Source organism: Neophocaena asiaeorientalis, unplaced genomic scaffold, assembly GCF_003031525.2.
Source record: "Neophocaena asiaeorientalis asiaeorientalis breed wild unplaced genomic scaffold, Neophocaena_asiaeorientalis_V1.1 scaffold113, whole genome shotgun sequence".
Taxonomy (NCBI): domain Eukaryota; kingdom Metazoa; phylum Chordata; class Mammalia; order Artiodactyla; family Phocoenidae; genus Neophocaena; species Neophocaena asiaeorientalis.
Window position 1 is genome coordinate 4393721 of NW_020172316.1, and position 12868 is coordinate 4406588.

Below are 12868 nucleotides of genomic sequence, written 5' to 3' on the forward strand. Positions count from 1 at the left end.
AAGAGGACAGAATAAGAAAAAAAGAATCTTCCCCCTCTCAGGCCTCCAACTTAAGCCAGCTCAAGACTTCAGTGAGCCTCGTAAAACAGGAGGAGCTGTGGTGATGTTCTTTTTATTCCAAAGAGATCTTACAGATCAAGCTCAATTAGTTTACCTTAAATAACATAGCAAGTGATACTCTTGCTCTACTTCCTGCCATAATCTCTAAGCAACTAGAGCCTTAATGTGTCCAACTCATTGGTTAGAACAAAGCGAGAATCCGGAAGATGAAGAGGAAAGGTTATCAGGTGGCTGCTCTCTCCTGCCCTAAAATCCCCTCCATGGTGAAATAGAGAGAGAGCTCGAAAGACGACCAAGAGATTTATGAGGGAAGTGCACATTCTATCAGGCATTAATTTGTTAAGGGCACCCTTACCGATATAACCTGGAACCTCTTTGCCCTTATATGAGAAACAGAGTGTTAGATCCATGCACACAGAAGGCAATTCATTTTCAATACAGTTAAAATTTGTTCTATTTACTGACTCAGGATGGTTTAAAGAAGCTTCGACAATCACTACAGGTCTCGTCCTAAGAAGGAAATAAAATTAGCAATATTAATTGCAGAATTATTTTTCCTCAAGATGACAGTTAACATTTGTTTTGTCAGTTTCCACTGATCAAGTAATTTCATGAAACTGTTTAATAATATGTGTATACATATACCCAATTACATTTCCATGTATGAATCAAAAGAAATTTTCATTTAAACTTCTAAAAATATTGACTTTGATGATTTATGTGTATGTCTAGGTAAGGTGGGAAAACTATCCTAAAGTTCAATAATTAAATTTCAGAGTATCAAAAGGAGTGTTATGAGGTCACCACCCTGCTGATTTTAAAAACTGCCTCCCATCATTTAAATTAAGCCCAACTGTCATTAAGCAGTGAAATGCATCAACCTTACCTTAGCAGCACAGCAGAATCAGACCGAAAAGCACCAACTGCTACATCTGGAGGATAAAAAACAACACAGATTAATGATCATCATTAGTCAAAGAGAATTACTTTCAGCCATAAATACTTAACTACATATCACCTTTCGACTATATCAAAACGCTATTTACAGAAAATTAATTAGAAGAGGTATGCTTACATCTTAAGATTCATTTCACATATGTCTGAATCTGCTCATTTACAATGACATTCATTCATAAATATAAACATTAGGATATAAACATATGATATGAAGACAGCCTTGCTGAAACAAGATTCAATTTTTGGACTATAAACATTCACCCAGAAATCTCTTTTTAAATTACCAAAGAAACCCCTCTTTCTTTTCATCATTGTGTGTTTGACTTATTTTCATGAATGCTTTTAATTTTTTTCGGAACAAGGAATAAAGTGTTAAGTAACTAACAGTTTAAAGCTCAGGAATTACTTGATTATTTCTGACCCATCCTTGAATTCAAAAGAGCTTTAAAAATGAAGGAAAAAACTCATTAGTAAATTAGAACTTTTCTCTACCAGTTTTATGTACTTCACAATAAAGCAGCATACACAACAGAGTTCATTTCAATTTATAAAATATGGTAAATTTTATACTCACCTACATATCCATTATTATCTGCATCAATTTGTCCAGATATAGACTGTCCAAACATACTTAATGATTTGCTGATTTGACGCCCTTCAATTCTCTGAAAAATAGTAAAGTTGAGTGGGAAACAGGATTTGAACACGTAATATCCCAGAGAAACAATGATTTAGTTAAATAATGAGTCCTGGTACATGCCCTGGCACATTATTAACAAATGCATTGTAGTTAAGTCAAATACATGTGTCTAAGAGAAAGAGTAGTTTCCAGCTTGAAGTGGGAAGTTGACATCTATTTTGTGACAAGAAAAAAATCACTTTCTTTACATTGTGAGCAAAGGGAAAATTATGTAGTAAAGATCTCCTAGAACAGTCCTGACACTCTCTCCCCAGTCTTTTTTCAGGCTCTGTGTTTATTTCCCTGAGCAACATGAGTAACCAAACAAATAATAAGAAAATAAGACATCTACGATCACTTAGTGGAGCCTACTACTTAGGTTTATAATAACCACCTCATTTAGCCAGATTGCTTCCTAGTATTTGACAAGGACAACTCAAGTCTGATATGTGCTTCCTATCCCATGTGTTTAATTTCATGTCCAGATACTGATTTATAAGTATCAGGGTTGTCCATTCTAAGAGAATCAGTATTCTTTACTAGACAAGTATATACCTTTCACGTTATACAGAGAACAATTTACCTATTTTTGCCTAATCAAAAATAACAGTATTAGCTAATATTTCCCTAAGAGTACCTTGGAAAAACTTCTCTTCTCCGCACGTGTATGTAGTTTTTTTCTATGCAATGAAATGCCCTGATCTTTCAAAATGTGAAAGTAAAGTCAGAGTTAGATCAGGGAACTTTCTCATCTTACTCTCTGCACTAAAAGGAACACAGAGTATCACATGAGTCTTTGCTCTCCCTGTGCAATCTCCGTGGAACATGGGGCTTTAGCCATAGGGCAAGACACAGTTAATCAAATCCAAATGGGCTTATCTGGAATACTATGGGTATTACCTCAGAACATAAATTTGATGAAATGCAGAGAGAATGTCTTTAATAGGTTAAATACAAGCTAGAATGGAAGTGAACCAGAACTCTTATTTATGAAAAACAAAATGGTTTCAAAGAGTTATTAATGACCTTAAAAATGAGGCCATCTACTGTTATTGTAAGAAAATGGTGAAAGAGTATTAAGTATTTGAAAGACCAAATTAAAAAAAATAAGTCCACATTAACGCTGGAAGTTTTAAGACGGATTTTATTACCAATGCTTCTTTTGAAAGTATTAACAGAATAGTATTATCCTACCTGTGAGAAGGCTGACGAGATCCCATCTGCTCGGCCATTGTAAATATAAATAGCACCTCGCAAGTCATCTTCCTGTGGAGCTCCAATAGCAACATCTATTCAAGAATTTAAATGACAGAAAATATATTCTTAATGCAAAGAATGCAACTCTGAAAACTAACCTTCATGCTCTTTAATTAATATCACATAAGAAAACTCCCTATCAAAAAACACTTTTCTGGGCTTCCCTGGTGGCGCAGTGGTTGAGAGTCCGCCTGCCGATGCAGGGGACACGGGTTCGTGCCCCAGTCTGGGAAGATCTCACATGCCGTGGAGTGGCTGGGCCCGTGAGCCATGGCTGCTGAGCCTGCGCGTCCGGAGCTTGTGCTCCGCAACGGGAGAGGCCACAGCAGTGAGAGGCCCGCGTGCCGCAAAAACAAAAAACAAAACAAAGACACTTTTCTCACTGGACAGAAAAAAATTATAAAATACTGTTACTGTCATAACAATGTAGTGGATTGTACAGGTAAGTCTGTGTGTGGAAGAAGCTTAGAGTCTTAGGGTCTTAGAGACAGGCTAACAGAATGGTTAAGGACACAGGTCCTACAGCCAGATGGCCAGGCCTGACCCCAGCACTGCCCTCGTGCCCAGCTGTGCTATGCTGGGCCCATTTCTTAACCTCTCTGTATCTCAGTTCCCTCACCTCAGCACAGGATTGTAAGAGAACTCATCCTCGGCATAGAAAGATGTAACTCATGTGAAGTGCTTAGAGCAGTGTGTAGCACATAATAAGTTATTATCACCATAAATACTATTACCACAAGAACCCTTAGTTTGAGCTCTAGGTTTTACTTTATTTGCAAAATGACTTCTGAATTAATTCCTGTTCCAATGAAAGTAATTAAAGTATCTGTTAAGGGTATGTTTTCACATAAGAAAACCAAGAGAAAATAGAAACTATGAATAACATGGTTGCTTAAGTGCTATAAATACAAAGTACATATAGTACTGAACTATTAAGAAGGCCCAGATCAATTTAATTCCAAGCAGAAGATACTGAAGTATATTCGGTCTTTGGCTAGCTTATATATAGATCCAAACTCTTACTTCCTAAGATGACACTTGGATCTATTATATAATATCCTAAAGTTCTAGCTATCATTATAGAAATAAGGAGAATACATGTTAATAATAATGTTTTTCCATGCCTATGCAACACCATCGGGACAAAACACAGAGAATAAACAGAGATATCTGACAACTGTTTTTACTTTCCATTTGAACATTTACTACACTGTTAGCATAAACCATAACAATTATCATTAGTATGATCATAATAATCTTAACATCAGCTAGTATTTATATACTGCTTACAATGCAGGCACTGCGCTAGAGGCTTTACATACGTTATTCATGTTATTCTCACATAACCCACTGTAACCCGTGTAACTCTCACAACAGCTCTATCAAATTCTTTTTGATCCTCGCTTTTTATAGATGAGGAAACTGAGGCACAGAATGTAACTCACTCAAAGTCACCGAGCCAGGATGTGGTAGAGTTGGGATTTAAACCCCGCAGTCTGGCTCCACAACGTTTGCTCTCCATCACCATGTTCTATAAAATCATCAACAATAAAGTTGTGACCAACATTCTCCCCTCTTAGCACATGTTCCTCTTCTGTGTGAAAGAAGTGCTCAATATATGATTTGATAATATATAAGCATTTCAGAAGCACATAAAATAATATAGTTTACAGCTGCAGAACTTTATTACGGTTCTGGTAAAAAAAATATTCAAACATATAGTCTAAAAGTCAGATGACAGGGCTCAACATAAAAAAACAAAAATAAGTGGTCTTGCCAAAAGCATTTTATGGCTAAAATGCTATCATCTGTCTGTCTGGTCACATTGGTTGAATAGGTTTGTCTATTACCTATTTAACTTTCTCATACTTTTGATGAAATTTTTATGCTGGACTCCTGCCAAATTGATTGATTATCTTCTTAGAAAATGGCTTGTTTTGCTTTTCTAAGGACACAGGAAATATATTCTAATTTTTTTCTTTTGAAGAATAAAAAAATGATGTCGTGAACGCCAAAATTACCGAAGTCCACTATGCAAAACACCACAAAGCTGTGCATAGTAAAAGGACATTAAGTCTGATTTGCATCTAAGACTGGAGAAGGAAGGAAAAAGAACAGGTGGGTTTTTCATCTCTTTTCTACACAATCCCACACACTCTGGCATGAACGTGAAGTAACTTCACTCATATCCCAGCAAAACAAACTAAGTTAGAAGATGGGGAAAAGGAATAGGGAATCACATAATGAAAAATTAAACATAGATGCCCTGCTGGCTCACCCAGGCAGATAGAGTGAGATGGTGGAATTAAAGACCTCAGTGAAGAGCTAGAACACACTGAGCCTACTTCCAAATCAGCATGGTCTTGGCTAATATCTAAAATGTAGAAAACACATAGCCGTGGGCAAAGCAGAAATGCTATTGAGCCATAAAAAAGAAGGAAATCCTGTCATATGCAACAACCATCTGTGTATGTGCACAAGAGAAATGAAAAATCATTCTCAAATATTTTAATACATTCAAAATAGTGAATACTCTTCCCTGGGTGTGTCAATTAAAAGAGGATGTAGAAGGAATTATGTAAACAAAATAAGTATTTTACTAAATGATGATTTTGTTTTTAAAAGAAAGAATTTTACTATTTTATATAATATATATGAAATATCAAGGTGCAAAAACATGGTTTTTTTCACAGATATTTATTAGGTTGGGTCTAAATTTACCACTTATATAATGTTTATTTTTTCATGTCTTAATCTTATATTCCATTCGATTGTAAAACTATAGAAAGGAGTGCCACTATTTCCTTCATTTACATTCATTATGGCACATCCTCTATACCTGGCATGGTACAACTGACAAAAAGTAAGTCCTCAATAAATATCACAGAATTGCTGATTACTTGTGAAATGTAACATCATAATAACATTTTTTAGATATTTTAATGTAAAATTTTATGTGTAATCATAACCATAGGAATATATATGTATACTTTTTATCTCCTTTTGTTTTAAAAATAGTAAAATAAATCCAGAAATGGTAATATTTGTATACCAAATTACACTATCTTACATTCAAGAGGGCTCACTGGAAGCATATATTCAATAACCAATTAGCTTGCTCCTTGTAGAATAACATTTTATACATTTAAAGTAGAATGAAGCATTTAGGCATAAGAAGATATTAAGAAAGTGAGAATTTACAGTACTCCCTCACTTATGTCCAATATCCAAGTAAATTTTGACCTACTTTTACCATATACCAATTGCCAATGACCATATCTAGAAGACAATTCTGAGCCCTGAAAATATCGAATACTTATTTGCTGAACTTGAGGAATTATACACTCTGCCTTCAAACCCATTCATCATTTTAGGCACAGTTTTAATAGACTTAGTTACTACTTAGAACTAGACTGAACAAAAAGCAAATTTTAAGAGGGAAGGCTGGTAGAGACAGATACTTCAACAGCAGGACTGCTATCTAGGCAACAGTCACAGTTCTGATGAGACCACCTATTCCATTATTGAAACGCACCCCTATCGAGTGGTAAATATCCACTGTCCTTGAGCCTGCCAGTTGCCCCCTTACCACCGCTCAGGACTCTCTCCTGGGATCCCCAAATCTTCCCACAACAGAGCAGCTGAACAAGGAAAGCCTGGCACAGCAAGGGGGCTTTCAGAGCCCGGCTCCAGCTCTGTGGCCAGCCTCTGCTGGGTTTTGTCAGTGTCTTTACTACACTGATAGTTAAATACTGTTATCCAGTGAGTCTATGATGCACATTTTTTTCCACATTTTCACATTCCTGAAATCAGGGTCCTTCTTAAAATAGAAAAAAAGTGAGTCGCAGTTTAAGAGGCACCATTTTTTCAGGGGCATATAAAATAATGACTTATAATAAAACAACTTATAATCAATGGTGCCTTAGAAGCAATGAAATAAGGTATGTTGAGTATCATTCTTTATTAACAGTAGTAAGAATCAACAGCTGGCAACTGAGAAGAAATCAGGGATAACACTAAAGAAAAAAACTTAGCATACCAGTCTGCCTCCATTTTCTATAGAAAGACAAACAACATAAAACTCCAATTATATTCTTTTCCATGTGCCACTTTAAAAGTGGAAATCATGTACCAAATTGGATACTTTTAATTACCTTCAAAGCCATCATTATCAATGTCGCCAAGATTGACTATGGATTCCCCAAATCTTGCAGCATATTTGTCACTTCCAATGAGCTCTATTTCCATTTCGTTCATTACTGCTCCCTAGATAGAAAGGGGGAGAAAGGTGTCATTATAACACAACTTCACGCATGATTTACTGTTGTAATTGGGTATGGATTTTTTCTTAATGCTTCAAACAGGTTGGACAAACTATAGCCTCAGCTTTAGTACACACATCTCAGTTCAATTCAATAAATATTTGTCAAGTATGTCAACACGTATAATAGTATGATTAGAGCTCAGAGGACAAAAAAAATCTGTCAAACTCATGACCCCTAGCTTTGAAAATCCAATAAATCATTTTGATAATTCAATTTAGCAAATATTTAGTGAGTTCCTAGCAAAGGCAGTGCACTGTGCAAAGACTGAATGGGTGAAAGGGGACAAGGCAGTGTGTGTATAAGACACTCCCTTTCCTGAAGAAGCCCCCAGTTACAGAAAAGGCATAGTCCAAGCATGTAAATGACTTAGAAGTACAGACTGCTTTGCAATACTGACAAGCAAGGAGAGCATATCTAACTGTGAGAGCCAGCAGAGATTTCAAAAAAGGAGGTAGCGGTCAAGGTGGCTACTGAACGATGGGCAAAGTTTTGATATACAGAGAAAATAATCAGCAAAACACAAATTGCAAAGAATTTGGCTATAATCAACAGTATGTGCAATGAATGAGGCCGAAAAAAGTCAGACTGCAGTCTTATGGGGTGGGACTTTGAAGGCTGGGAGAAATTTACTCTCAATTTGGAAAACAAGACAGAGCCCCTGAAGGTTTCTGAGTTGAGGAGTGACACGACTGAAGCTGGTCTTGGTGATCTTTTTCCAGCAGCACCGAAGCACGGATTGGTCAACTGTTGTCTCTGAAGTTGGAAGATGAGTTATTACAATTAACACTCAATAATGTTTCAACAGGAGCTGTTGCAGTAACAGCTGCCAGACCTCTTTCCAAACTCTGATCACGTCACTCCCTTGTATTAAAAACAAAACCAAAAACATACCCCATGCACTACTCATCATAGATCCTTCCCGCTTCTAAAACAAGTCTGTTCATTCCCGTAGCACACACATTCTTCCCCTTGTGAAGTGCCCTTCGCCTTTTATTTTCCAACTAAAAAATTCCTATACTTGTTTTGCTCCTAGAGAAATGCCTAATTTAAAGAGCAGAAAGCAGAAGAGGCGAGGACGAGAAGGTGCAGACCTAAAACAACACAAAGGCACTGAAGTTCCAGGGGAAGAGCTTCAAGAAGTGGTGATCACTATTCTTCAAGTATTCTCCAGGCACAGAATGGTGACCAAGAGTTCACTGGGGACCCCTGAGAGCTATTTTAGCAGAAGTAGGTGGAAGCCAGATTCATTCAAGTATCATTCTTTCTTGAGTTCATGCAGAAACAATTACTGAGCACCAACTTGTCCAGGACTCTTTCAAGTCCTGAGGAAACAGTAGTAAATAAAACAGATGATTTCTCTCCACACGGTGTCTACACTCCAATGGAAGAACCGACAAACAACAGCAAACCAAACCAATAAATATATAATATAATGTCAGGTAGTGGTTAGTGTCTTCTTAAAGTTAAGAAACAGGAAGTTGGAAGGCAACAAAAGAAGAATAACTTATGCAAGAGGTTTTAAAAGCTGAAATCAATTATAAAATTAACCCCAGTATTCAACAGCGATGCCCTCTCTTGAGTGATGTAGAAGTGAGGGGCGAACAAGAGGATAGTCGAATGGGTAGATCTCCTCCCTTGCCCGCTAAGCAAAGGCTATTCACTTTTATGTTTTTCATATTGGGATTGCTTAAGAGTTCAGTGGGAAAAACGTTTCTATTATTGCCTTACTTTAGGTATATATGCTACTGTTTAAACTGTTCTCAAAAACTTTAGTTTAAAGAGAAAGAAAAGTATGCAGCTAGCATAAGGAAGACCATTTATGGATAGGAAAATGTGAAATATCTATATAAGACAGAGTAATGCCTGATTTCACTACTAATGAGATATGAACGATCACTTCATAGATGATATGCTTTTACTATTAAAATTAAGGTTTAAACAGTCTAGGAAATCCCAGCACGAGAATAACTTTCCTGCTCTATATTTGGAACATTAAGAATCTCCCAGCTTTGTAAGACTGAGTATTTTCTCTCTTAAATTGTAAAGAGTTTAGCCAGGTGCTTAATGTAAATACATACTAAATGCTCCGAAACAACTGATTTAAAAAAATACCTTCTGGAAACAGATTTTACTTTGTTAAATCCTAAATGAAAATGCTGTGACTTAAGAAATGAACCAATTTTCTCACAAATCTGTTCTTGCTCTTAAATCAAAGAAACAGGCCAAGAAGACCCCATTAAGGCCCTATCAATTATTTCTTTTGATTTGATGCCAGGAAGATAGACTGTCAAGATAAGGCCAGCAGAACTCTTTAAATTGAATTGTCAAGTGGTCAGTTTCTATTCCAAAACACCCCCCAGAATTGAAAACTCAACCATAAGCAAGTAAACACCTATTTCTACAACTACTGTATCTACTTTGGAATAAACTATGGCAATTTTACATTCTTATCAGGAATATAATCTATATAAGTTGTGCAAATTAACATCTTATCAAAACATATCTTGTTTCCAATTGTTTTCAAATCAAGAAATTAAAAACATTTCATACTTTATCTTCCACTTCTAGTAGTGTTTTTTGTTTTTTGGGGGGTTTTTTTTGCAGCACGCGGGCCTCACTGTTGTGGCCTCTCCCATTGCGGAGCACAGGCTCCGGACGCGCAGGCTCAGCGGCCATGGCTCAAGGGCCTAGCCGCTCCGCGGCATGTGGGATCCTCCCGGACCGGGGCACGAACCCGTGTCCCCTGCATCGGCAGGCGGACTCCTAACCACTGCACCACCAGGAAAGCCCTCTAGTAGTGTTTTATAATTACCAAATTACATAGGGACATTCACCATCAAACCAATAGGACATTCACATTTTTAGGGCTATATAAAAATCATTCTTTCAAATTAGAGTTGCATCATAATAAAACTGGAAGAAACTTCAACTACTTGAGTGAACACATACAAGCTGTGCATAGAGAAACTCCAGACAATTGATCTCATACTTTCGAGATATCAAAATGGGATAGTGGGGCTTCCCCGGTGGCACAGTGATTGAGAATCCGCCTGCCAATGCAGGGGAAACGGGTTCGATCCCTAGTCCGGGAAGATCCCCCATACCGCAGAGCACCTAAGCTCGTGCGCCCCAACTACTGAGCCTGTGTTCTAGAGCCCATGAGCAACAATGAGAGAAGCCACTGCAATGAGAAGCCCGCACACCGCAACCAAGAGTAGCCCCCGCTCGCCGCAACTAGAGAAAGCCCGTGTGCAGCAACGAAGACCCAACACAGCCAAAAACAAATAAATAAATAAATAAAAATTTTTTTAAAAAATGGGACAGTGGCCCATTCATCATCATATTCCATTTCATTTCTAAAGCATCAGTACAATACCACAATTTTTACTTTCATCAGTAAAATAAGCCTAAAAATCTATAGTCTCAGAACTTTGGAATAAGAAAAGCATCAGTTTCAATCAAAATCCCATACATGGCTTCCAACTTGCAGCCAATCAGACTTACAGTGCCAGAGTTGATGTATACAAACACTCTTCCTTCCTCCCTGACGGTGCTCTGCACGGGAGCTCCCACAAGTAGGTCTGAGAAGCCATCTGCGTTGAGGTCCACCGCACAGATAGAAGCTCCGAAATAAGACCCAAGCTGCTCCAAGGCAAACCAGATCCAGTCATTGAGAAAAAAGCAGAATTACTCACCAAAGCCCTCAGTGATACCGAAGGTAGAGACATATTACCTTTTTACCTTTCATCTCATGTAAGATATTTAGTTCTTTTGCATCAATGCTGAATATGTATGCCTGCAATGGGGAAAAGAATTCGGAAAAGTCAGACTGCTATCACATTAAAAATGTTTCAGTCAATGAAAACATTAATTTTCATAACTTGTAATTGCTCAAATATATTTTTGAAAAATCATTTTCAGAGTGATACAAAAGGTTTAGGGAACCAAGTTCACATTAAGATGCCTTCCTTGAAAAACTACCTTCTCAGGAACAATCTTACTGTTTCCTTAGAGAGCACAGAAAATACATATAGCTGCTTCACTTCCTTGTACAGCAGAAACTAACACAACATTGTAAAGCAATTATACTCCAATGAAAAGAAAAAAAAAAGAAAATGTTGTTTGTCTCAATCTTCAAAGTCATGTTCATGCAGCAATGTAACAAAAACTAGAACGAGAAATAACATTTTGTTCTTTCTGGTCCTACCACAATTGTACCAGGAATGTAGCTGCCTTCATTTGCCTTCAGCTATAAACTTATTAACCAATAAATGTATTCCTTGGACATCTTGAGACAATTCTATCTCAGAAACAATTACTCATAGGAAAGAAGAGCCTCATTTGATTTACGTAGTCTTCCTGAAAGCTTTCCTGCTCAATTTTGTCTAAAAGCCATACGACTTTCGCCCGTTTTACCACTAAATGCAGCATACTTCTCATCATTTCCAGCTTCATTGCTTAGAATTTTTGCAGTTCCTCCTGTAATATCTTATTCTCTCATGCAATCCATATGAACCTTTTAGAAGAAATAAATATAAAAATGTAACTCTTACTTTACCAATCTGTTCATGTTGAGGGGCTCCTCCAACTACTTCGGTAGTGTGCCGACTCCGAAAATGACCGGCTCCAACTGAGTATCCTTCAAGAAAATGGAGACAAGTATGAGAATCATCATTCGCAATGGGTAAAATTCATTATCATAAATCCACTTATAGAATGGATCATAAATCCATTCATAATTAAATGAGACTGAATTCAAAATGACTACAGTAAATAGAGTTTTAAGAATATTTAGAATAGCAATACTCAAAATTGGTTTTTATATGCTTTAAGCAATTATTAATCTGTGTGTTAATATGGCTTATATGTTTAAGTCTTAGAAACTAAAGATAGCACCTTTACATGTGGTTTGTTAGTCTCTATATTAGGACATGGTAGTTTCTACGATTACAACAGAAATATTTTAGTGTATATAAAATATAACATTTTGAACTTTAAGTAAAAAAAAAAAAGGCTTCTTAAACTTCAACTTTTCTTGCCCTGAAACCTTCCTATTGTGATAAAACTGTATGATTACACAAAAGGTAAAATATTCTTATTTTATTATGTAATAAAAGGCATAATACTAAGTTACATTTTTAAAACAATGTTTCAAGATATCCTTCAACCATAAACAAGTAAATGCTGAACTGTAAATGAATTCCCTCCGTTTTAAAATAAATTCCTTCTGTATGAATGGGGGGAATTCACTTCAAATGTGAACAGCCTATACTCAGAAATAATTACAATAAGAATGATAAAAATAGTTACGCTCTGGGAAATATTCTAAGAACTTATGAGGCAAAGGTCAATGGGCCGTTTTTAGACCCACATTCTTCATAATGTTACCCATTGTCTAGAATGCTGTCCGCAGTCCCACTGGCTTTCAGTTGGTCCTTGAAGAAACTATACTTACTCATCCATTCATGATTAAATGAGTTATTTCATGTAGAGTGCTTACAAAAGTTCCTAGGAGATGACAGGCACTCAATAGATGCTATCTTTATAATAACAAGTTGACTGCATAAAGATATAAGCTTATAAGTGATTT

At 36.6% G+C, this 12868-nt stretch overlaps 1 protein-coding gene across 3 annotated transcripts in view; it reads right to left on the minus strand.

The window, feature by feature from the left end:
* Positions 1-12868, minus strand: part of ITGA4 (integrin subunit alpha 4) — an 80887-nt gene that overhangs the window by 43517 nt on the left and 24502 nt on the right. Inside the window, exons 7-15 of one of the 3 annotated variants that reach the window (XM_024766459.1) lie at positions 11832-11917; positions 11012-11074; positions 10783-10920; positions 7108-7219; positions 2891-2985; positions 1592-1682; positions 947-992; positions 526-570; positions 416-440 (exon numbers count right to left, since the gene is read on the minus strand). In XM_024766459.1, the coding sequence (XP_024622227.1) occupies positions 416-440; positions 526-570; positions 947-992; positions 1592-1682; positions 2891-2985; positions 7108-7219; positions 10783-10920; positions 11012-11074; positions 11832-11917 (701 nt within the window). Of the gene's footprint in view, positions 1-415; positions 571-946; positions 993-1591; positions 1683-2890; positions 2986-7107; positions 7220-10782; positions 10921-11011; positions 11075-11831; positions 11918-12868 lie in introns of all 3 variants that reach the window. The other 2 variants (XM_024766449.1, XM_024766469.1) reach the window with 2 other exon arrangements.